At 37.6% G+C, this 26,820-nt stretch overlaps 1 protein-coding gene and 1 long non-coding RNA gene across 2 annotated transcripts; one reads left to right on the forward strand and one right to left on the reverse strand.

Moving 5' to 3' along the window:
- Positions 1-135: 135 nt before the first annotated feature.
- LOC126950510 (uncharacterized) lies at positions 136-8,040 on the forward strand. Its single transcript, XR_007724184.1, has 3 exons — positions 136-220; positions 6,489-6,551; positions 7,816-8,040. It is a non-coding gene; the product is annotated as an uncharacterized LOC126950510 (long non-coding RNA).
- NTMT2 (N-terminal Xaa-Pro-Lys N-methyltransferase 2) lies at positions 5,584-26,820 on the reverse strand. Its single transcript, XM_050784058.1, has 4 exons — positions 26,521-26,820; positions 13,159-13,334; positions 7,710-7,959; positions 5,584-6,971 (listed from the first exon to the last, which is right to left on the reverse strand). The coding sequence occupies exons 1-4, from the start codon at positions 26,672-26,674 to the stop codon at positions 6,700-6,702; spliced, it is 852 nt and encodes a 283-aa protein (XP_050640015.1). The 5' UTR covers positions 26,675-26,820; the 3' UTR covers positions 5,584-6,699.

Below are 26,820 nucleotides of genomic sequence, written 5' to 3' on the forward strand. Positions count from 1 at the left end.
CCTGTTTGATGCCTTCAGAAACCAAGAATATCCCAAGTCCTTCTACTTTTATTATCACCTTGCATTATTTCAGCAAAGCTTTTGAGTTCCTGAAGTGTAGTAGGAACGGTAATAAAGACTGAGACTCTAACCGTGAATACTCCATCAGGGAGCTCAGAATTTAATAGAGGAGATGGCAAGTAAACAGACGATTATGAAGTCACGGAAGTGCTGTGATATGGTAAGCAGAGGGGAACCCAGAATAGGGGTGCTTAGCCCAGCACCCAGGGAGTAAGGGAAGCTTTCCTGGAGTCAGCAACATCTAAGTGGTCTGGGCCTGACAAAAATTTAAAATAAAATATATATGCCAAGGAAGTAACATGTAAAAATGCCACAAATTATGGCTCCCTAAGGGACCTACAAGTAGTTAAGTATAGGTGCAGGAGTGGAGAGGGAAGCCAGGGCCAAATCACAAAAGGCTTTATATGCCATTCTAAGGAGACAGAAATTCATCCTCTTGGTGGTGGAGAGTCATTGAAAGTTTAGCATCAAGATGATGCTAGCCTCATAGGAGGAGTTGGGAAGGAGTCCTTTCTCCTCAGTTTTTTAGAATAGTTTCTGTAGGAATGGTACCAGCTCTTCTTTGTACATCTAGTAGAATTCAGCTGTGAATCCATCAGGTCCTGGCCTTTTGTTGGTTGGTAGGCTATTACTGATTCCATTTCAGAGCTCATTATTGGTCTATTCAGGGAATCAACTTCTTCCTTGCTCAGTCTTGGGTGGGTGTATGTGTCCAGGAATTTATTCATCTCTTTTAGGTTTTCTAGTCTGTGTGTGTAGATGTGGTCATAGTAGTCTCTGATGGTTGTTTTTTTATCTGTGAGGTCAGTAGTAACATTTCCTTTATTATTTCTAATTGCGTTTATTTGGGTCTTTTCTCTTTTCTTCTTTATTAGTCTAGCTAGTGGTCTATCAGTTTTCTTTTTTTTTTTTTTTTTTTTTTTTTGAGTCTCGCTCTGTCACCAGGCTGGAGTGCAGTGGCACCATCTCTACTCACTGCAAGCTTCGCCTTCCGGATTCACGCCATTCTCCTGCCTTAGCCTCCTGAGTAGCTGGGACTACAGGCGCCTGCCACCACGCCCAGCTAATTTTTTGTATTTTTACTAGAGACGGGGTTTCACCATGTTAGCCAGGATGGTCTCGATCTCCTGACCTCGTGATCCACCCGTCCTAGCCTCCCAAAGTGCTGGGATTACAGGCATGAGCCACAGTGCCTGGCCTTTCTTGTTTTTTTTCCAAAAAAGAACAAAACAAAAAAACAACTTTTGGATTCATTGATCTTTTGAATGTTTTTTCGTGTTTCAGTTTCCTTCATTTCAGCTTTTTTGTTGTTGTTGTTATTTCTCATCTTCTGTTACCACTGGGGTTGATTTTTTCTTGCTTCTCCAGTTCTTTCCATTGTGAAGTTAGTGTGTTAATTTTAGATCTTTCTAACTTTCTGATGTGGGCATTTAGTGCTATGAATTTCCCTCTTAATATTGCCTTAGCTGTGTCCCAGAGATTCTGACATATTGTATCTTTGTTCTCATTATTTTCAAAGAACGTCTTGATTTCTGTCTTAATTTCATTATTTACCCAATATTCATTCAGAAGCATATTGTTTAATTTCCATGTAATTGCATGGTTTTGAGCAATTTTCAGTCTTCTATTTTTATTGTGCTGTGGTCTGAGAGTGTGTTTGGTATGATTTCAGTTCTTTTACATTTGTTGAGAATTGTTCTATGTCCAATTATGTGGTTGATTTTAGAGTATGTGCCATATGGCAATCAGAAGAATGTATATTCTGTTGGTTTTGGGTGGAGAGTTCTGTAAAGGTCTATCAAACCCATTTGACCTAATATTGAGTTTAGGTCCTGAATATCTTTGTTAATTTTCAGCCTTCATGATCTAACATTGTCAGTGGAGTGTTGAAGTCTCCCACTATTATTCTGTGGGAATCTATTTCTCTTTGTGGGTCTCTAAGAACTCGCTTTATGAATCTGGGTGCTCCTGTGTTGGGTGCATATATATTTAGGATAGTTAGGTATTTTTGCTGAATTGGACCCTTTACCTTTATGTAATTCCCTTCTTCATCTTTTTTTTATCATTGTTGGTTTGAAATCTGTTTTGTCTGTAATTAGAATTTCTATGAATTTCCTGTATCTAGAAAACCCCATAGTCTCAGCCTAAAAGCTCCTTCAGCTGATAAATAACTTCATCAAAGTTTCAGGATATAAAATCAATGTATAAAAAACATTAGCATTCCTATACACCAACAACAGTCAAACCAAGATCCAAATCAGAAGGCAATCCTACTCAAAAATGTAACAAAAAGAATAAAATACATAGGAATACAGCTAACAAGGGAGGTAAATGATCTCTACAATGAGAATTACAAAATACTGTTCAAAGAAATCAGAGAAGACACAAACAAATGGAAAACACTCCATGCTCATGGAAAGAAAAAATCAGTATCATTAAAATGGTTTTACTGCCCAAAATGATTAACAGATTCAATGCTATTCCTATCAAACTACCAAAGACATTCTTCACAGAACTAGAAGAAACTATTTTAAAATTCATATGGAACCAAAAAAGAGTCTGAATTGCCAAGGCAATCCTAAGCAAAAAGAACAAAGCTGGAGGTATCATGTTACCCTACTTCAACAAGGCTAGAGTAACCAAAACAGCATGTTACCGGTACAAAAACAGGCACATAGACCAATGAAACAGAATAGAGAGACAAGAAATAAGGCCACATATCTGCGACCATCTGATCTTCGATAAAGCTAACAAAAAATGAGCAATGGGGAAAAGACTCCCTATTTAATAAATGGTGCTGGGATAACTGGTTAGCCATTTGCAGAAAATTGAAGCTGGACCCCTTTCTTATACCATATACAAAAATGAACTTAAGAGGAATTAAAGACTTAAATGTAAAACCCAAAACTATAAAAACCCTGGAAGACAACCGAGGGAATACCATTCTGGGCATAGAAACAAGCAAAGATTTCATGAAAAGCACACCAAAAGCAATCACAACAAAGTAAAAATTGACAAGTGGGATCTAATTAAACTTAAGAGCTTCTGCACAGCAAAAGAAACTATCAACAGAGTAAACAGACAACCTATGGAATGGGAGAAAATACAAACAATGCATCTGACAAACATCTGATATCTGGCATCTCTAACGAACTTAAATTTGCAAGAGAAAAACAACCCCATTAAAAAAATGGGCAAAAGGATATGAACAGACACTTCTTAAAAGAAGACATGTGGCCAAGAACCACATGAAAAAAAGCTCGATATCACTGATTATTAGAGAAATGCAAATCAAAACCACAATGAGATACCATCTCACACCAGTCAGAATGGCATTATTTAAAAGCCAAAAAATAACAGATGCTGGCGAGGTTGCAAAGAAAAAGTAACATTTATATACTGTTAATGAGAGTGTAAATTAATTCAACCATTGTGGAAAGCAGTATGGCAATTCCTCAAAGAGCTAAAAGCAGAACTACCATTCCACCCCTCAGCAATCCCATTACTGGGTACTTACCCAGAGAAATATAAATCACTGTACCATAAAGAAACACGCATGTAAATGTTCATTGCAGCACTATTCACAATAGCAAAGACATGGAATCAACATAAATGCCCATCAATGACAGATTGGATAAAGAAAATGTGGTACATACACACCATGGAATACTATGCAGCCATAAAAAAAGAATGAAATCATGTATTTTCCAGGAACATGGATGGAGCTGGAGGCTATTATCCTTACCAAACTAATTCAGGAACAGAAAACCAAATACTGCATGTTCTCACTTTTAAGTGGGAGCTAAATGATAAAAATGTATCAACACAAAGAAGGAAACAACAGTCACTGGGGTCTACTTAGCAGCGAGGGTGGAAGAGGGAGGGAAGCAGAAAAAGTAACTGTTGGGTACTGGGCTTAATACCTGAGTGATGAAACAACATGTACAACAAACCCCTGTGACATGTGTTTACCTATGTAAGCAACCTTCACATGTACCCCAAACCTAAAATAAAACTTTTGGAAAAGGAAGTTTATACATGGCATGATCAGATTCATATTTTAGAAGGACTGGCATCAATGCGGACAATGGATTTCATCATCCAGCGATTTCCCTTGAACCTGGTCCATACTTTTGCTTCTCTTGCCTTACCTTTCTGTGGTTCTGAAGAGCTCAGCTCCACACCTCTTTCCCATCAATGTCCTCAAACAAAACTAGTGATCAGAATCAGTGACCAACTTAACAAAACCATATATCATGGGGATCAAGTTTGAGAATCTCTATAAGTCTCCCTCAAGTGATTCTGAGGCAGCTGGACTATGGACCAGTATTTAGGAAATAATATAGGTTGTCATTTGTATCACTAGTTTTCAGATGTGTTGATAAGCTTGAGCAGTGTGTTTCGCTTACTTAATTAGATTGAAGAGGATTGGAGTAGGTCGCATGCTAAATGTCTTCTTTCCACAGTTTCTGTGACTCTACTACCAAAGGCAGAAAAATCAGTCCTTTACTTGCATCCTTCAAGAACTTCCACTTGTTCTTTGAATAACATGTCCAAACCTTAACATGACCTATAGTGTACATGATCTGGCTCCAGTTTCTCTCAAGCCACCCTTTACTTTGTACCCGTTATTAACAATATAAAGCCGGGTCAGGGGAGAAGGGGTGTTGATACTGTTTACTCCCAATGTCTACTTTCTCAATTAAGTTAAGCATAGATACGGAATTGGGAAATTGGACAGAGCAATAAAAATCTGAAAAATTTCTAAGGAGAATAATATGTGATTTAGGATGAGAAAAGGGAATGATGGTCAACCTCAATGACCCAACTGAGTTGAAAATCTGGTATCAGTATCGGCAGGAAAATTATGTCATTCCTTCCATAAGCTCAGAAACCCATAGCAGAGAATATTGACAACTGTGTTAATCAGCTTGTGAATATTGGCAAAGCAGAAAGTCAAGGGTTAAGAGAATTAAGGATACTGGTGAAAGAAATAGAAAATTCCCAGGATGAGCCTAAAAAGAAGATTCTGCTAATGTGCTCTAAGAATTACAGAGGCCTAAAACATGAGTACCATTGTTTTGCTGCACTTAGGCTGTTTGGTAATGGTTTACCATTCGATTTAGTTCTGGTCCCTGGCTTGCTTGTCATGGAATCAGTGGCATGCTACCCTAGAGCATGGCAAGTAACATACCACAGCTGTAAGATGCCAAGAGCAGAATAGGTGAAGTAATTTTCCAGCACAGTAAATGAAACTACCGAGGTAAAGCTACAACAAAGTATCAAATGTTTTATCATAATTGTTTTCCTCTTAAATTACAGCTGTGACCTGAAAATACTATTTTATGATGATAGCATATCCATGTAGTCTATCTTCTTTACTTAAATTGATTATTTTCATTGCATGAAGACTCAATACATATCAAGCACAAATGTGCTTCCATGTGAAGATGTTGAAGTGTTTTAAAGACAACAGCAGTTATATTTAGCATTCTGCTAATAAAAATTGAATTACATTTTTTGAATAATTTTAGATTATTTTTAATTAAACCAATGTCTAGCTAGTTCAGTTTTCAGGTTTATCATTTCCTTGTCCATTTGTTTTGCTGCTTCTCTTTCCAATATATATTCATATCAATCAAGACCCCAGGAGCAGCTGCAATGAACCAAGCAATGTTGAAAACCAAAGACTAAAATTAGATTATCAATGACATTTACTTATATGTTAAAGGCTGAAATTTCAGGGCACAACATTTTCTCCTGAAAGGAGATACTTCCCATCACTGTAATGCAGACCTCTGTTACCAAATTACATCCATATTACATCACTGGGTAGTAAAACTGACCCAAAATAGAAAGTGAAACCAAATACCTTTTCTGCCAAGAGAAAGGCTAAAGACAAAATTAAATAATGGATTTGTGTTCACAAGATTATTTTGACTAGTGTCTTCTTAATTAGAGGGAGATGTTTGTTCAAGAGAAGTAGTAGTACCAAAGAGGAAGGAAATATAATGTAACTGACATGAAAGTGGGGAAAGGAGTCTAGATTTTCTCCCACCCCTGCCCCTACCAGAATACTCTATAATAGTAATTATCAGGGAACAAGATAGTTTGGAATATGTGGGCATTGTTTCTTTTCCTTTTTTGTGTGTGTTTGAGTAAACAAATGCTTTATTTGAACAACCCCCAAAGCTAAATTGTTTTCCTTGACCCACAGAATGCTGATTTGATCTTGTGATGAAAAAAAAAAAAAAAAAAAACAAAAAACACCTTTTTTGCCAAGGATGTTGTTAAAGACGATTTTTACAAATATTGATGCAGGCCAGCTGTCCTTTATGCCTTCTGATTTTATGCATGCTTGTACAGTTTAGACACATACAAACAGAGTTAAAGCATGTTTCCTGATATGTCACTTTTTTTTTTTCCAGAAAATCCGCAGAATTTCTGCACGTCTCATCAGAGTGTGTACATTGTATAACCACTGAAAACAGGTACATATTATATCATAAATTATTTCCAGACATACATTGTATCCCTTTTCTCACCTTCCCTATCTGCATTACAAGGGGCACCTGGAAGGATAGCAGCCCTGTCCCAAAGCACCACTGCCCAGTCCGGGTGTTCATTCCCACTGCTTTTTCAGGAGTGTCTGTCGCTGTGCAGTGCGAACATCCATACGGGGATGCACTGCTCTGGGAAGCCCTCCTGCTTCTCCTGGCCCAGCACCACCAGCCCACTCTTCCTTATGAGGCTCCGGAAGATGTCCATGTCCCGAGTCACACTGCTGTCAGAGAGATCGAGGATACAGCCCTCCCGGGCCACATTGTCCTTCAATATGATGACGCCATTTTCTTTCAGGCCATCTCGGCACCGGGAAAGAAATGCAAGAAGGTCCTTATCAGTCAGGTGCCCTACAAGGGGGACCAAGTGGATGGGGGAACAGGATGATATGGTAGGGAGGATGGAAGATGAGTAGGGAAGAACACGGCTGAGAATCAGGAGACCATTTGTTCACTCATTCATGAGTTATTTAATAGCCTCGTTTAGTTACAGGAGGCTTTGAAAATTTAGATAAGGGGACACATATCCTCTTAGAGAAGACTCTGTCCCCTGTCTGTAAAATATATTATCCTACCTAGCCTGTCGACCTCATAGGCATGAGATAAATTATTGTCTACCCCCACAAGTCCCTCCCTGTCCCCTGGAGAACCCCTCTATTACTATATCTTTTTGTCACACACACACACCCCAAAATCGAATTCACTGCTGTCTCGTTTCCTGGGAATTTAAATCTAAGAATGTCTAGTTCTGCCAATAAATGGGGATTAATCTTTTTGACCGCACTTTTGAAATTTTTTCAAGTAATTAGATTTCTTTGAGGATTTAGGTTGGTCCAAAGGCACTTGCTCCATTTAGGTTGGTTCGAGAACCAACGTAAATCCTCAAAGAAATGTAAATTTATTGTACAGAAAATGTCAAGGGAGAAATCTGGAAGATCAGAGTTTTGTGGGAGTTCACATGACACCTAAGGGAGCTAACTGCTCGAAGTACTACAGCTAACTCTTCCCTGGTGCCCTCATTAGCCCCAAGCACCGTCTTCTCTGGCTGAAAAGGGGAGAATAGCAGAGCCAAAGTCATGCAGGACTAACCAGAGACCCACTGAATCCAGATGACATCATATCTCCTGAACGGGGGTGTGAATTCCTGCAGGCTGTAGCAGTGGTAGCTTTCTACTTTGTCACCTTTGACCTGCAGGTAGTTCTGGGCTTCAAGGAGAAAGGATTCCATCATATCCACCAGCTCCACACTGTTGAAAACAGGCAATAAGACGTGTTTGCTGACCCTTCCTATCCCGGAGCCGCAGTCCAAGGCGCAGTCTGTTCCAGCTCTCCCAGGCCCCTGCAGAAAGGCACCTTGATATTTCAAGTACAGAGACCCATCCTTGAAAATTGCACACCCTAGTTACCTCTTTAAATCAACTTTATTAGGTAAATTTTATGCAATAAAATGTACCATTTCTTGTATACAATTTGATGATTTTGGACAAATGTATATAGTCATGCACCTACCACCACAATCAAGATATACATTCAATTATCTTTTCAAAAAATCTAAATATTTCTAGTCCTGCTTTCTTTATCCAAATAAAGAATTATAAATGAGATTTTTAAAAAATAGTATCTTAGGTTTACACACTTGGTAATTTTCTCCAAAAAAAAATGAGCCATTGCTAGCCCTATGAAGATTAAACGTTAATGACTAAATTTGAGACAAATCCACAGGTAAATGGTTCTACACTATAGATTATTGCCGTGTAAGCAAAAAATAACCAAACAGTGAGAACCTTTCCGAGTTTTAAAATTAAAGACTCATTCAATGGAAACATTTCAGTTTGGAATAGTTGAATTTTATCTTTTCTAGGCAAATTTTGAAGGCTCTGAATTATCTACTCCTCTTGGGTGGATGGTAAGTTTGGGAACCTGAGCTGAACAATGTAACTTTTCCATTCCTGGCCAGGATTTTATTTCAAATACAGCCCTGATGGCACACAGCAAGTTCACATGGATAAAAGATAGTTTCGGCAAAGTTTCCTTGTGTCTTTTAATGCTAAACATTTTTTTCTGGGTTTTTTTGGTACCAGAAACAACATGATTTATTTGGCATAAAAATTCTAAAAACAGTTTTTTTAAGTATGTCTGTGCATTAATTTAGCTGGGAGTGAGGGGATGGGAAGATGGTGGAGGTAGGGAGAAATCAGCCAATACAAACTTTCTCAAACTTGCTTCCATAAAACTTAAAAAACGTTTCTGATTTATGAAGATTCAGCTGGTCTAAATTATTTGGTCATAATTGGGATGGCTGCTGAAGCAGTTTTGTGCTAGAAATTACAGTAACAAGATACTTGAAGTTGCCAATCAAGATCTTAAGGGAAAAGCCTACTCTTGATTTCTCAGGAACTAAGAATAAAAAAAAAATTGGCTAAGGATCAAAGGTGAAATACAAACAGAGGGAAACATCAGAAAACCAGCTTTCTAGTCCACCCAAATGGCCTTCGTTATGCTAGAAAAGTACAATGAAGAACAAAAAGTGAAGGAACTATAACTTCTTTCAAAATGGATAATAATAGCCACAATTATTATTTATACATAGCAAGCTCTTAGCTATAATAATTATAATAAGAAAACTCCACAATATCGATTATTATCCTCATTTTGGACATGAGAAAATTCCGATTTCTAATATTTCATAACTAATGTCAGAATTAGAATTAGAACAGGAACTGTCTGAATCCAAAGCCAGTTCTACATTAGAGATGTCACCTCAAGTGATAACTCTGATTCTCTTGGTAATATCTGTCTAATGCTATGTTACAAAGAATTACAAGGCTTCATTTAGACAGTAGAAAAGAGATCTATGATAGATTAGTGATGTCTGCCTCAAGCATGAGAAGGGGAAGTGGTAGTATACTGCCATATGTTTGCCATTTTTACTTATACTGTGCCACATGTCACATTCAAATATAATTTAGACTAAGCTAATTCAGAAAAAGGCCTAAGTATGAAAGCTGTGAAAGAAGCATCTTCTAAGTAAATTCATAACAAAAAGATGGGCAGTAGATGGAGAAATTATGTCATTATTAGAAATGACTTTACTAAAAATGTGTATGCTCAATAAGAGATTCTCATTTCAAATTTTTCTTATTATTACTTGGCCTTAAAAGCCTCTATTGGTCACGTTGCTCTCATTAGTGTAGAAAGCAGTTTTAGAAGTAGAATCCTGGAACAACAAAGCACCCTGAACTTTATTGGACACCATGGCTGCCTGAAACTGTGATTGTATTGAAATCTGATGCCCTTGAATGCATATGACTAGAACTACATGCAATGTATGATTTCAAAACAAGACAGTCTTTTTTTTTTTTTTTTTTTTTTTTTTTTTGAGATGGAGTCTCACTCTGTCACCCAGCCTGGAGTGCAGTGGCGGGATCTCAGCTCACTGCAACCTCCACCTCCCGGGTTCAAGTGATTCTTCTGCCTCAGTATCCCGAGTAGCTCAGATTACAGGTGTGTGCTAGCTATTACACCCCACTGATCTTTGTATTTTTAGCAGAAATGGGGTTTTTACCATGTTGGCCAGGCTGGTCTGGAACTCCTGGCCTCAGGTGATCCACCCACCTCGGCCTCCCAAAGTGATGGGATTACAGACGTGAGCCCATTTCCTTATTTTCATTTATTATGCCATGTTTATATTTATGAATCCATATAAACTAGTAAAACATTATTAGGAATTTCAGTTTAGTTTTGATTCTGCCTATGTATTTTGTTTTGAAGAACATTATTTTAGGTTTATCCAGTGGAGCTAAAAAACTAAAATGAAAGGGCCTCATGTCACTATAAAAACTATAAAATATAACAAGTTAGTAGACCCAGATTTTTTAGCTATCCAATCTCTGAGAAATGTCAAAAAATAAATACTATCAAATAAATACTGATGACTTTCTATGAATTACTACTTTTGCCCACTAGAAAGCTAAAACAGGAAAGTTATCAACTATGGCATTGACATCATCTTGATGTCATTTGTTTATTTGCTAAAGTAAATACATTTGCAACTAGTTTAAACACCTTTTCCCACTGTCTCATGTCATTAAGTGCTGAAAGGAAAGCAAAACTTTAAACAATCTTCTTTTTGCAGTTGACGCGAGAGTAAGTCATGTCAGATACTCGTATTCCCTAACTCTTTGTATCTTGACCTGAATACTAATCTAGTAGATTAGAGTATGAAGGTCAAAGTACCAAAATATCAGTCCTTAAAAAGGACTGTGTTTGTGCTTAGAAGTCACAGTTTTACAATGAGCCTTGTCTACTAAAAAGGACTCCTTATATTTGTTTCAAAGGAGCAGGCTGCCTCTTTTCCAACATAAATATGCTAGCACAAGGCTGTTTCCTTTCCCAGGTCTGTGGGCGTGCTTATGGGCTCTGTCTGACCAGCATCCCTGTGGTAGCTTGGCATTCCACACGGAGTGACAAGACAGCTGGATTACTAACTAAGCTTCTGAAATGCTTTGGGATCAAAGTTGGCCTCACCACGAGGAAAGCAGGAGGGATTGCTTTCAGCCAGGCCGGAGGAGAGTCAAGGTCTATGGTCCACCAAAAAAGTAAATATATAAATAAATAAAGCAGGGATTTTTCAGTTTCATGAGACAAATGGAAAAAATATGTCATGGTTAACAGCAGGGAGTTTGATGTCAGGCAGACCTGGCTGGGCTTAATTCCCCATTCTGTCTCTTACCAGCTGTGTAATCTTGACAACTTATTTAACCTCTTCAAGCCTCAGTTTCCACAACTATAAAAAACAGAACTAATAATAGCACTTACTGCAAGAATTCGCATGGGGAGTAAATGAGACAACGCTTCTAAAGTGCTTAGCAGATTGACTCTCGCAGAACCAGCATTCAGTGAAGCCAGTCAGCAACACTGATTTAGAAATACTCCAAGTTAACCTAACCTGTAAATATCCATGGTCTTCATCCCTAGACTCTCTAGTCTTTTATGGCTGAAGCTAATGTCCAGACACTTTGGCCCCAGTAAATACATCATCCTGATCACATTTTTATCCACTGTCAGGCTCTGGACTCACACACTGGGTGCTCCAGGGAGATTGGATTTGAAGTGAACCTCACCTCAACACTAGAGATATTAATGTTTTGCTACTAAATTGGTTGATGGCCTAATGTTTATATTTCCTTTATCAGAATAAAATGGGCACCAAATCTCAAACCAATGACTTTGTAATGTGTTGGAACAAAACCTGTTACCAATTAGAACTTTGCATCTTCGATAGAACTAACAGCAGCTTTATCTTGGGGGTTAAGTCTTTTCTGCTGTTGTTTTGTTCTGTTTTGTTAGTTTGTTTGTTTGTTTGAGATGGAGTCTTGCTCTGCCACCCATGCTAGAATGCAGTGGCACGATCTCAGCTCACTGCAACCTCTGCCTCCCGGGTTCAAGCGATTCTTCTGCCTCAGCCTCCCGAATAGTTGGGACTACAGGCGTGCAATGCCACGCCTGGCTAATTTTTGTATTTTTAGTAGAGACGGGGTTTCACCATATTGGCCAGGCTGGTCTCGAACTCTGACCTCGTGATTCACCCACCTTGGCCTCACAAAGTGCTAGGATTACAGGTGTGAGCCACCACACCCAGTCTTTCTTGGGAGTTAAGTCTTTTCTAGCAACTAAATGAAGTTCCTTAAAATAGAAGGAATACATTATATGAAAGCCTGTTATTAGTAGTGATAGTAATAAATTAGCTTGATTGGGTACTAATTTTGTGCACTAAAGCAGGTACCTGACATGTATTATTTCGTTTGATCTCCACATTATCCTGTGAAGTAGCTTCTATTGTCATGCCCTAGTCACAAGAGAGAAAACTGACACTTGGTACATTTAAGTAACAAGCTCAAAGTTGCTTATACATTAAGCAGAAGAACCACAATAGCCTTAAAGCCCAAAATTTTGACCCCTACAATATACTGTCTGTATTCATATGACATGACAGTAAGGAAGTAGGGGTTGACTCAATGCAGGACTACAAAAGGATAACATTCTTTCAAGGTAAAATCAAAACTATATATAAAATAGTATAAAAGGATTCTACTTTCATTGTTTTTAAACTGAGCATAATCATGTATTTCCTTCCAACATCTCATTTTTATTACAGGGAGTCAATAAGTCAACCCAAGATCCCAAAGGACATGATCTCTCATCAATCATTTGGGTATGAAATGTTTATGAGACTCTAAAAGAGATATCTTCTTCATTCCCAAATTTTATATCAACACCGCTAATTCACCTTCCTCTGGAGCATGTAAGATTAGTTGGCGATAGGAGAGTGAAATGCCAAGTGGGATAAACGAGTGTTACTATATTTATCATATCATAAATGGTTCATCCTTTCTGAACATCTTAAAACAGGCTTGCAGGCAGAACTCTTGGCTGGGTCATATGGCTTAGTCGTGACTTAAGTAACAACACAGAGGCATGCGAGCTCAGTGTTTGCAATGACTTTGCCTTCTCATCAAGCTGCAGTTGAATAACTCACCCCAATAAATTTCCTAAGAAATTTCCGAGAGGCCTGGATGTCTGGACCGGACAGTTCAATGAAATTTCCCATCATACCCTCTTCTGTGGCTGGTACTTCCTGGTAGAAGAGTTTTGCTCTGGCATAGAACTGCATCTCGCCATTGATGACTTGGCTCGTTAAAGCGTACAATTTCACTGCAAATGAAACGTTATTAATATTTATAAGAAAAAAAGCTCAGCTTTATGCGTTGCATTTCCTTTTAAAAGCCTGTGAATCTGTGCTGTGGAGAAAAGAGCACTAGTTTGAAGTCAAAAGATTTGGGTTTGAGTTTTGGCTCCGTGACTTACATGCTATGTAATGCTGGGAAAATGTCTTAACTCCTCTGATCTTCAGAGATCGCATCTATGGATTACAATCATGTGGCATTTTCATGACTTAATAACTCTATAGTTGAATAAACCCATAGCTATATCAGTGTATTAAAATTTTTAACAGTGTTAGCTACAATAATGTAAAGAATGTCATCAGTTTTGTGGTGAGTTTTATCCCTGAGTTCCAAATGTTTTCTGAGAATTTTCTCATTAAGCTTATAATAAAGTTTAATGAAAAAATTACTTTACTTCTAATCGTAAGGTAGGGGTAACTGTTTTATATCTTTTTCAAACAATACATATCCAAATATGTCTTCATACCAATATTACAGAAATGTGCCTGAATTCTACATTGTGAAAACAAAACAATAAAAGAGACATAATATTTATTGTGCAGCCATTCTGTCCTAGGTAGTGTGCCAGGCACATTCACATACACTTTGTCATTTTATTATTTTCAAAAATGTATAAGAAAAATATGTGTTCCAACTTCTGAGGAATAAATGAGACTACACATAAGTGTGTTTTGCAAACCAAAATTCACCCATGCAGATATAAAATATTTTCATCATAAGACATTCATAATAAAACGATAGACAGTAGATTAAAGGATGGAACTTCTGGTTCAAGATTGTAGGCTGAGTACATGCATTTGTCTTCTCTCCCTCCCAGTATTCCCTGAGAACTATCTTAAAACACTAAACCCATAATAGTGAGGAAAATGAGAGGGTATCACTGATGGATTCATGATTACAATAAATTTCTGGACAATAAAAAGCAGATGGAACAAAGCAAAAGAATTTGCAGGCCAAAATATTTGCAAGAGGAAATTACATTCCGGACTTAGAATCAACAGGAAGGCAAGTGTAAGAATGAGAATGGAAGTCAAAAAAACAAAAACGAAACAAACAAACAAAAAAACAGCATAAATCAAAACTCTGTCTAGAGAACAAACAGGTAAGAGGACAAGTGCACCCTCCTAAAAGCAGCAGAAAGCACAGCTGTAATCCTAGAAAGGGAAAATGTGTCTGTTGTCTTTTAAAAGAATAAGTAGTAGATCAGTTGCCTAGGAAGAGCTAGACCAGTTAGCATTAAAATGTTAGAATACTACTCATTTTTCACATATAGAAGACTCCAAGTGCTGTCACTTACACCCATTCATCAGAGTCTGGTAAAATCTACCTGCACATGTAGGGCTTCTTGTCTATTTAGGGGACAAGTACAAAACAAAGGAAACCTTATCCATTGCCTAGAATTATTTACCTTGTTTTTTATTCTTAAATGTGGATAAATGATCTCCAAACACATGAGAGTAAAGTAGCAGCCTGAAAAACAAAGAGTGAGATAAATAGTCAGAATTGACCTCAAAGAAAACAAAAATAATTCAGGAAATGGATGAGAATTTAAGCCAAAACAAAACAAAAAAACTCATATATCTTTGAAGACATATGAGAATAGGCACATCCATAAATTAAAGATAAGATTCCAAGAAAATTATAATTAAAAGAGCAGTAAAGAATTATTAGAAATTAAAGTTTTGATAACCAAAAACTTTAAGATATAAAGTTAGGTAAATTTCCAGAACATAAAACAAAAAGATAGATATGCAAAACAGAAATAAGAAGACTAGACTTATATAAGCAATTCAGAAGGCCCAACATCAAGCTAATTAGAATTCCAGAAAACTAATAAAATGAAGGGAAGAAAATTATTAAAGAAAGTAATAGAAGAAAATTCCCTGGTGCTGAAAGAGATTGTAAGATCCAACAAAGTGCTGAGGTGCATAGATTTTTTTTAAAGCCACATTTAAGCACATCTTTAAGAGATTTCAAAACAGAAAGAGTAGTAAGAAGATCTAAAAGTCATTTAGAGGAGGAAGAGTGGCTGACCTTCAAATAGGGTTGCAACATTTAGGGGAAAAAAAATACACAACACACAGATTTGAACTTCAGACAAATAATGAATAATTTATTGGTTTGAGTATGCCTGAAATATTGCACATTCCAGGGTAAATACTTACACTAAAAATTATTTGGTGATTATGTTAAAATTAAACTTAGCTGGCATCATGTATTTTATTTGGCAACTCTATGTTCAAAAGACTAGAATCAGGCTTATATCACAGATCTCATCAGAAACACTAGAAAACAATGGCACAGTGCCACCAATATTCTGAGATCAAATTTTTGGAAACTAAACTTAATACCCAGTCAAATTGTCAAAGAATATTTACCTCCTATAGATTCATTCTTCAGAAGTTTCTTGAAGCTATATTCCAGCCCAATGAGGGTTACAATCAAGAGAAGATGCATGATGAAAGATGATGTAATTAACCAGGAATCCAATGAAAAGGAATTGCAAAATGACAGATATGTATCAGATCTGGAAAGAAATCAGTTTATATTACAAGACAAAACATAGACTTCAAAAATAATATCTTTAAGTAGAATAAGCTAGATCCAAGGCAACAGAGTAGGCAAGAAGCAAGGAGATATTAGAAATATTCTAAGGAAGACATATTTTTAATCTAAACCACCAAAAATAAAAGATAATTGAAAGCTCCAAGAAAAATATACAATGGTTCAAAAATGTTATGATCAGGGCATGAAGCAAGCCAAAATATGGCATAAATTTGGGTAGAAGAAATCAAAGAGAAAAATACCTATTTCACTTTAAGAACATTTTTCTTCAGATAATCCCAGGACTGAGATGTTGGATGGTGTTCAGAATTGAACAATTACATAGTTCCAAATTTTGATTCTAAAAGTTAAAAATCCAAAAAATACCACTTATATTACTATGACTGTTTCCATCTATGGAGTTGCATCAGCATTTTCCAACTTGGAGACACTGGAGCCAATGTTTGTACCCTGAATCACCATGAATTTGCTGAAAGGGATAACAAGAACAAGAATCAGTTTCCATGTAATACATCATTTTCTGGAGGCCACCAATATTATTTATATCCTCCATACGTATTAACTATTATACATAGATTGTTATTTTAAAATTCAAATGTTTTAAAAGTTTAAATAAATACATAGAAGCTTTTTTTTTGCTATTTTATACACAAATTAGCTACTGATTGAGAAACTACAACATTAAAAGAATGGTCCTTATGTTCAAAAACATTGAGAACCATGGACCTACACCAATCTCCCTTCCCTAGCACTTGGTAAAGTGTTGTGTACACAGCAAGTGACTTAATAAGTGCTTATAAATTCAACAGGGATGACAAAAATCAGGCATCACCAATAATATGACTGTTCCAAATTATTCTGGATGTCTCAGAAAATCAGGCTAGGAACTCACAGCTCACAGAGGTTGCCCAGGGTTGGATGCTGCTCTGGGATCATTGGCAAGCCATAGCCCAGGGCTCTCTTGATCCAACCAAAGCAGCAAAGCGGCCACACTCATCATCACCTGCTTAAGTCAACTGGTTTGTGCAGTCTATTAAAATCCTTAATCTAGAAATAGGAATGGTCCATTATGCCAGCAACATTTAGACCACAAGTGAATGCCAATCTCAGCAGGCGTCAGACTCAATAGGTGGGCTTTTATGGTTATGGACTTGAGTTCTCATTTTCACCTAATTGACAGCAGCATTTCACTAAAAAAAAGATAAATGAGGTGTCATGTTCGGCCCCAGGTTCTCCCCTCCTGAAAGCTTCTGCAGTTGTGCATATTGACTCAGATAAGTCAATCAGTCACCAGCACATGGCTTTTTACTATACAAATATATATACTGGCTAATTAAAGAATTACAATGTCTCTGTGAAACCTGGGGTAGTTCAAGACAAAAACTAGACACTGTTTGTTTTTTATTTAATGTAGTATTTATTTATTTCTTGACCTACATTATGAGTTGAATTCCCAAGGAGCTTCCACTATTTACTTGTGGTGAAAAGAAAAATAGAGTACGAGTTGGTTTACTCTGAAGGAGAATAAAAATGAAATTTCTAGGAAAGGTTAATATCCAGGAGAGTTTACATTGAAAGACAATTCATTCATGATTCAGTTATTAAGCCCCAATACAACATTCAGGATATAAACATAAAGCTCAATCTCTCTCATGGAGATTACACCCTAGCATGGAGGAGTTAAGTCACATGGCTGCATGCCCAAAGAATAGTACCAAAAAATGCCTTGGGCATGCAGCAGATGCCTGCAAGTAGCAGCAAGAAGACTCCATAAGACTTTAACCATGAAGGATACTTTTTATTTGGGTTATCAAAAAATGAGCAGGAAAGAAATGTCACATGGCATGAATTATCTGGATAAAACTCAGAATTTTCAAATGCCTACTTGAGAAAATCTTTTGCAGGTAGCAAAAGAATTTTGTGTCTTATGGTCTCATCTTCTGACTCTTAAGATGCAAAGAAGTAAGTTTACCTTGAGGCAATGTGCCATTTGATGACTTTTGCTGTCTTTCAATATAAAAATTGGGAGAAAAACAAAATAGTCACTCAAAATCTTAATCTAGACATGAAAGGAAATATTGATCCAGTATCAGAGATAGGGACAACAAGTCAAGACAATATTATCCAAGTTGGCAATAAAATGAAGACTTTCTGAGAAACAAGAAATTTTGTTGATAGCTAAGTGCTTATCTGTGTTGAGTATCCTCTTTTCTTTCTTCTTTTTTTAAGTGGTTGAATATAGCTATTTTAAAATACCTCTCTATTCCAGCTATTAGACCTGTTTGTCAATTTAAACATGATCTAAAATTCTTCAGAAGATTTGTAAGCTAGGTTTAGACAGTAATTTTGAAATGATTTGAGTCTGGTAATATTTGATCAAGTTAGACCTTTGCAACAGAAAGAAAAAAAAAAGAAGCCCAATTAGGAGATGCCCCTGTGAAAGGTAAGACCTTCCATAAAAGAGATTTGCAGGTGAGTACTTCTCAGTTTAGCCATTAAAGAAGTAATTATTAAACAGGAAAAAAAGGAAGGAAGAGAGGAGGGAAGGGAGGGAAGGAAGAAAGAAAAGGAAAAAGAGGAAGGAAAAAGTTGGAGTAAGACATCCCTGGATTTGTTTGCCAGCTCTGACGCAAATTAGTTTTATGACCTTGAATAGGTTACATAACTCATGTTAGCCTCAGCTTCTTCCTCTATAAAGAGGTAATGATACCTGCATTAGGCTGTTCTTGTGTTGCTCTAAAGAAACACCTGAGACTGAGTAATTTATAAAGAAAAGAAGTGTTTGACTTATAGTTCTGCCGACTGTACAAGAAGCATGGCGCTGGCATCTGCTAAGCTTCTGAGGAGGTCTTAGGGAGTTTCTACTCATGGCAGAAAGTGAAGCCAGAGCAGGCATGTCACATGGCAGAGCAGGAGCAAGGGGAGAGGTGGGGTGTCACACACTTTTAAACAACCAGATCTCATAAGAACTCACAAAGAGGACAGCACCAAGCCATGAGGGACCTGTCTCTATGACCCAAACACCTCCCACCAGGCCCCATTTCTAACATTGGGGATTTTAACATGAGATTTGGATGGGACAAATATCTAAACCATATTATTCTGCCCCGGACCTCTAAATCTCTTGTCCTTGTCACATTTCAAATTCCCTTCTCAATAGTCCCCCAAAGTCTTAACTCATTCCAGCATTAACTCAAAAGTCCCAAGTCTCAAGTCACAAATCTCATCTGGAGATGAGTTCCTCCACCTACAACCCCATAAAATCAAAACAAGTTATTTACTTCCATGATACAATGGAGATACAGGTATTAGGAAAACATTCCCATTCCAAAAGGGAGAAATAGGCCAAAGGAAAGGGGTTACAGGTCCCTCACAAGTTTGAACCCCAGCCAGCAGGACAGTCATTAAATCTTAAAGCTCCAAAATAATCCTTGAGTCCATGCCCCGCATTTTGGGCACACTGATGTGAGGTGTGGGCTCCCAAGGTCTTGGGCAGCTCCCCTCCTGGGCTGGACCATACTGAGGTTGTAAGTTGCAGGTGGGTCTGCCATTCTCAGGTCTAGAGGCACTTGGCCCCCTTCTGATAGCTCCAGTAGGCAGTGCCCCCAGTGGGGACTCTGTGTGGGACTTCTAACCCCACATTTCTTCTCCACACTAGTAAAGGTTATCTCGGTGTGGGGGCTCCACCTTTGCAACAGGCTTCTGCTTGGGTGCCCAGGACTGCCCATACATCCTCTGAAATCTAGAGGCTTGGCAGCCTCCACCACTCTTGCACTGTGTGCACCCACAGGCTTAACACCATGTGGAAGCCAACAAGGCTTACAACTTCTGCCCTTCAGAGCAGATGCCTGAGCTGTCCCTGGGCCCCTTTGAGCCACAGCTGGAGCTGGAGTGGGACATGGAGAACAGTGCCCTGAGGCTACACAGGGTAGCAGGGCCCTGGGCCTGGTCCCCTGAAACCAGTTTTCCTATACTACTGGGTCTGTGATGGGAGGGGCCGTCTCTTAGATCTCTGAAATGCCTTCCAGACCTCTTCCTCATCATCTTGGCTGTTAGCACCTGGCTCACTTTTAGTCATGCAAATCTCTCTAGCAAGTGGTTGTTCCACAACCTGCTTGAATTCTTACTCTGAAAAAGTTTTCTTTCCACATGGCTAGGCTGCAAATTTTCAGCTTTTATGCTGTGCTTCCCCTTTAAATATAACTTCCATCTTTAAGTCATTTGTTTGCTTCCAAATCTTGGTTAGGCTGTTAGAAGCAAGGCCACATCTTGTATGTTTTGCTGTTTAGAAATTTATTCCGCCAGATATGCTAAGTCATCACTCTTAAGTTCAATCTTCCAGAGATCCCTAGGACATGGATACAATGCAACTTAGCTCTTTGCTAAAGCATAAAAAGGGTAACCTTTGCTCCACTTCCCAATAAGTTTCTTATTTCCATCTGAGATCTCAGCAACCTGGTCTCACTGTCCATATCACTATCAGCATTTTGGTCATAGTGATTTAACAACTCTAAGAAGTTCCAAAATTTTCCTCATCATCTTGTCTTCTGAGCCCTCCAAATTCTTCCAACCTCTTCCCATTACCCAGTTCCAAAGTCACTTCCACATTTTCAAGTATCAGAAGCTTCCACATGTCAGGCATTTCAGGAGCACATTTAAAAAAATTATTTGTGTAGGTCTCTCTTCTACACTAAACTCTTCAGGATAAGGCTATATCTTATTTTTTTATAACCCTAGCACTTAACATTATGCTAGCTTCTTGATGAGCCTTCTTTGAATGTTCGTTGAATAAAAGCTAGCTTTTGGTTCTTTGAATAATATATGGGTTCAACAAAGAGCTGAATGGTGATAGGGATTAACTGACATAAGCACACATAAGTCATACCTTTGGTATCATTTATGAAATACCTGTCCTTCCACTTAGGCATACTCAAATAATTAAAAAATAGTAACTATAATTGATCAAACATGTTTATATGTAATACATATGCAAAACATTTATATCGAACTGAATATGTAAGATAAACATTATATATCCATTTTACAAAAGAAGAAACCAAGGCATTAAGAGATTAAGTTGCTCAAGATTAAGTAGCTAGAGAGTGGTATATCTGGAACTTGAACCTATGTCTATTTAAATAGAAAACCTATAGATCATCCCTCTCATACTCTGTACCTAAAAATATATCACTAAATAAAAAGGAAAATTATATTTTCTTCATTGCTTGAAAGAGAAAAATGGTGTTACAGCATTTGTATTGCACAGGTAGTGATAAACATTTGAAAATGTATCATTGTACATTGCTGAGTTGTGCAGCAATGCCTATCACAGGAATGAAATAAATTTTTAAAATACCAATAGCTGTGTGGTGAGTTTTATTCTGGAAGTTCCAAGTGCTTTTTAAGAGATGTTGTTATTAACTCTAGCTTTTAATTTTGATGGCAAAGGTGTAGCTAAACAATCTATGTCTTTGCCATCAAAGTTAAAAGCCAGAGTTAATTTCCTCCTCAGAGACTGATTCTTCTGAAAAGGGATCAATGCAAGAGAGGATACCTCCTATATGCCAGGCATTATGCTGAGTACTTTCATGTCACCTCTTCACTTTATCTCTTTTAACTGTCACAATGATTCTATAAGACTAGAATTATAATCATCATTTTAGAGATGAGTAACAGAATCTGAGAGACTTGGTAACTTAATATCATATAGAAAAGAAATGTCATAACCAGGTCCTGGCATGTGCCTATTCAAATGCAAAGCTTCTGGTCTTTCTGTTAAACCACACAGAACCATTGTTCTACACATGAAGTTGGGCTAAGCCTTTAACAATGTCTAGGAGTAATAGACTTTTGCTCAATAATATAATTAATGAATGTCCATTGACTTCTATGTGTTCAAAAATGTGGATAGCACTAGAAGAATCATTGAGTGTGAAGTTATTCCTCAATAATTGTTACTAAACGTGGAGATGTTATCCCAGCAGCTCCAGTGGAACCCTTTGAGCACTGGCATACACATTGGAGATTTCCACTGACTTGTTTTCCTGTTCTGTTTCCTATTTGTTCATGAATAGACACTTTTGGAAAACTTGTTCACACCAAGCTTCTAACAGAACTTTGGTTGGTGTACCTAGATTATTTAAACCTACTCACTGACCTGCCTACCTTGATTATCTTAACAGGAAGCCAACGTTCTTCATAGGCTGTTTGTTCTGTATTCCTGTTAAATCATTAAATATGGTAAAACTTATATTGCCCCGTGAGTTAAGTTTTCATTTACATTGTATTATGCATTGTTTTAAAAAAGATCATGGAGTTAGATCACCTGGGTTCTAATCCTGCTACTCCACTCACCACCATAAGATCTTTGGCAAGTTACTTAACTCATCTGGGTATCAGTTCCTCAAATATCATATGGCGAAAATAACAGCACACCTAATAGAGATGTTATGAAAATGAACTGAGATAATTATATGCAAAACATTGAGAACAATGATAGGCTTGTTCTCACTTCTTCCTGAAGATCCATTATGTTCAACAGCATAGCTGAGCCTTCCATTGGAGATTTTTACTACGTATGTCTTTGCTATTCCATGAATCTCTGAAGCTTGCCAGGGATGTTTCAGCAGATTTCCCCATGACTGAATGTCACCACATAGTGTGCTGGAGTGAGACTGGCTTTCTAATCTAGGCAGTTGGAAGGAGAAAGGAAGGAAAGAAGGAATCAAAGAGTCTGGTTAGCCACCGTTCTTTCCATATAATTACCCCAAACAACAAACTCTCTGTGCAGACCCTACAGGAGAAGTTCCCTAGCCTTTTTGAAAGAAGGGCTTTATTTTCATTTCTATGAAGTCTTGAAATTATCAAGAGTAGAGGAAGCTGACTGTAAAACACCTCAGCGGAGCTGGAGAGGAAGCATCTCTTCTGGCTAAGTTTTATTTCCAAACTGAAAAACATAATTAATACTCACTGCAGCCTGAAAACTCTCATAATTTGAATTAAGTGTATTGTCTTTGGTAATGCCTGTTCTAGAGAAAGCTACATGGTGACTTTAAAAGAGGCCTGGCTCAGAGGAAGGAAATAAAGAAACTAATATTTACTGAGGAGGACTATTTCACATATATACCAACATTTCATCCTTCAATCAACTCTGCTATAGTTTTAAGAAAAATTATACTCAGAGGCTTTAGTAACTCGCAGAGGTTAGTTTTCTAGTAGTAGCAGTGCAAACATTTGAACTCAGAACTTTGCTGATCCGCAATTAATTATTAGAGGCCATTTAATTCATTTAACAAATATTTTTTGAGTTTTTCTGATGTGCCAGGAACCATGGTAAATGCTAAATAGATACAGAAGAGGAAGAAAAAGGCAAGTCTCCACTCTCATGGGAATGAGAGTCCAATAGGGGAACTAATACACGCAACTGCATTCCATAAATATAAGTTATAACCTCCTGGGACAAAAACCAAAGTTTAAATGAGTGAATCAAGGATTAAGGGAAACCTTCTAATTGAATAAAAGTCACACTGGCAGATAAGACTTACGTGCAGATCCCTTTCTGAACATTCGGCTTCTCCCATTAGAGGACAAAGCCACAAAAAATCTGAGTATTCACAGAACTGGTAGCCTGATTTCCCTGTACCCTTAGTTTAAAGGGATTAACACAGTTATTTGTAGATTTGCATCCATTGTCACATTATAAAATCCTGAAGAAGAGTGGAAACTATCTTATTAATATTTGAATCCTTTCTAATGCACAGTACTTTGACAATAATGAAATTCCATAAATGTCTCTTACATTAAATATGACTGAATTGATCAGAAATAAGAATTGTCTGGTATTTTAATCTCCAAAATAAAATATTTTTCCCTGTGGCAGGAACATTTGCTAGTGAGCAAATATACATGTGCTCCCTTCATATTGCCCAGCATTCTTGAAGTTCTGGACAATGAATTCTAAACAGATGTAATCGATGTCCTTTGGGGCTGAAGTATTTAAGAGCTAGTAGACAAAACTTTGGCTGCTCTATTTGCTTGCCTGGTGACTAGTGATGTTCCAGCTGGCAAAGCCTCTATCATCCTGGATCCCTGATTGCCTGTGTGGAATATAGCCTCCCCTCCACCTCCAATAATGCACATTGAAAATGATGTAGCAAGAGTAAACAATATTTTTTATGTGTTCAGCTATCAAGATTCCAGAGTTAATTTGTTATTGCAGCATATCCCAGTCCATATTGACTAATGTAGCCCTCGATTTCTATCTTCAAAGAGGTACTGTGGATGAGGCTAGTTCTGTGACTCTCAGTTGAAACTAATGTCCAGGTCAAATCATCAGGTCAGAGAAAATAAGCAATGCCCATTTATGGAAAGTTGCAAATAAGTAAAATGAAGGCAATGTTGGCTTGGAATAGACTAATGGTTTTCAAACTGTGTTTATGGAACCCCACAGGTATTATAGAAGAGTCTCAGGATGGGCGGATCACGAGGTCAGGAGATTGAGACAATCCTGGCTAACACGGTGACACCCTGTCTCTACTAAAAATATGAAAAATTAGCCAGGCATGGTAGCGGTCGCCAGTAGTCCCAGCTACTCGGGAGGCTGAGGCAGAAGAATGGCGTGAACCCAGGAGGTGGAGTTTTCAGTGAGCTGAGATGGCACCACTGCATTCCAGCCTGGGCGACAGAGCGAGACTCCGTCTCCAGAAAAAAAAAAAAAGTGCCTCCGGAGACAGTGGTAAGTCTGAGTCTAAGAGACTAGACCAAGGAAAGGGTCTTGACCCCAATCCTTTGCAGAAAAGTTTCACTTTTTCCTGTATTTTACACTGGGCATCCATGGAATATTTTGTCAAAAACTTTGCCTTTTGATAATGATGTTTTTTTAAAAGGTTGAAAATAATTGGTAAACCATTAGCATATTTACAAAGGAGAAAAACACAAAATCACAATGATTTTATTGGACAATAAAATGGATTGAGATCAAATATAAATTATTGTCCACTTGTGCCAAATTAATTTTCATCTGCTTTTCAGAAGAGACTATTGTATTCTACTTTTTCATTCATCTTCAGCTGCTTTCAAAGGTGACTTCTTTTTCTCTCTAGTAAATACTTGTAAAGTTTGGCGGTCATCTGCCTGTTAGTGACTCTCTTCTCAGCTGTCGTAATTGATACCTTTCTCCAGTCTAATAAAACCAAAGCTACAAAGCTACTCTTATAGAGGTATGGCCTGAAGAGTGTCTCCAGAAAAGCAATACTCTGCAGTATATGAAGTGGCTAGAACATCATCACCTTCCACTTAAACTGCTCTATTATTTTTTCCTTTTGGATATAGATGAGATGTATTATATGTCCTAAAAGAATTACTCATGGGCAGTGCGATCTACCAAAAAAAGCCCTGGACTTTGGTCTTTGCTTTGATATTACTCTATCTAGATTAAATATCACCATCTCTGAATTTTATTTCCCTCCTTTGAAAAAGTAAAATGAAAGGAAGAAGGAGGGAAGGTAGGTAGAAAAAAATAATGATAACCTACCCCATCTATTCCATAGTGTGACTAGGAGAATCAAATAAAGTCATAGATGATAAAAAAAGTTTTAGAAAGAAGTTATATAAATATGAAATGAAGGTATTTGTATGTTTAGAATTAAAGATCCCTCATAAATAGGTTTTGGCAGGCTGCTAACATTCAGTTGCTTGAATGCAATACAAAGAATTATGTAGCTGCTTCCACAGCTGGAAACCCTGACCACCTCAAGTGCACAATGGGGCTTTCAGACGACCTTAAGAAAACAGACTAGGCTGATACACAGCCTTCTTGCTTTCACTGGGGGAAAATATAAATCAAAGGGAGGAGGGTACTTTACTCTTTAATGGTAAGTTATTTCCTCTTCAGTGCTGTTTAGGGTACCCTTAAGTAACTACTTTCACAGAGGCTGAAAAAAGTAGAGTAGGCAAACCACATAAGCTTTTTATTGCTCTCTTATCCAAGTCTCTGAAAACTAGAGGAAATAACAAAAATGGAGACAGACTACTGATTTCTTAATATTCAAAAACCAAGCTAAAATCTGCTTCTTTAAGGCTCTCTGACTATTCTTGTGATTCAAGAAGACCAGAGAGGATTATAAGTGTGTACACAAGCACACACACATAAACATACATACATACCCCAAGCACATTTTTATCTGTTATGTCTTTCTTTTTAACTCTTACTCAGTGTATTAATGCATTAATACTCTCATCTTTGAATTATCAAATTTGCCCAATTACAATTTTTTGTAAATATTAAACATGTCTGAGTTTCTACAAGCCTGATACTCAGGCAACAGACACCCAGAGAAGCAAATCACAATGCCTGAGGGTGCATGGAAATCCCAAAATAAAGTCCGGACTCTATTTTAGGCACTTAATCTTTGTATTCTTCATAAAAGAATTCCATTGAAACATTTCAGCCCAATGACATTGGTTGTGGAGTTGGTTTTTTTTAATCTAAAAAGTATCCTTGTTTTAAATTCTCTTCTAGAAGCCCCATGACCTCATGCAATCCCTTCAGTCATTTCTTGTTTCTTATCTAGTAGCTCTGACTCACTTACCCAGGGGAATTTTTTCCAGCAGGTAGAGATAGCTCTGAAAGAAGTCATTGCGAATGGCTTTGTGAAGGATAAAAGACATGCTATGTCGACAGAGTTCATCGTCGGTCTTCTGCCAGCGGGATCTAAAGGCAAAATGGGCACCCAGGTGGGCCATGATGAAGGGGGATAATAACGATTCCTACAGAGAAAGGAAGCTTGCCTTGTTGTTTCTTTGAATTAGCCTTCTCTTTCTAAACGAACTTGAGACTGTCATTTTAAACCAGTCCCCTGTCCATCTATATCAGGACAGGCTGTCATGGG

This window comes from Macaca thibetana, chromosome 1 (assembly GCF_024542745.1).
Source record: "Macaca thibetana thibetana isolate TM-01 chromosome 1, ASM2454274v1, whole genome shotgun sequence".
Classification (NCBI taxonomy): domain Eukaryota; kingdom Metazoa; phylum Chordata; class Mammalia; order Primates; family Cercopithecidae; genus Macaca; species Macaca thibetana.

What these genes read in the sequence shown, in the direction of transcription:
- NTMT2 (XM_050784058.1), bottom strand. Translation starts at nt 26,674, where the DNA reads ATGGCCCACCTGGGTGCCCATTTTGCCTTTAGATCCCGCTGGCAGAAG. An exon ending in GCTGGAAAAAATTCCCCTGG is followed by an intron (nt 13,335 to 26,520) that starts GTAAGTGAGTCA and finishes TTTCATTTGCAG; the next exon opens with TGAAATTGTACGCTTTAACG. An exon ending in CTGGATTCAGTGGGTCTCTG is followed by an intron (nt 6,972 to 7,709) that starts GTTAGTCCTGCA and finishes TCCCCCTTGTAG; the next exon opens with GGCACCTGACTGATAAGGAC.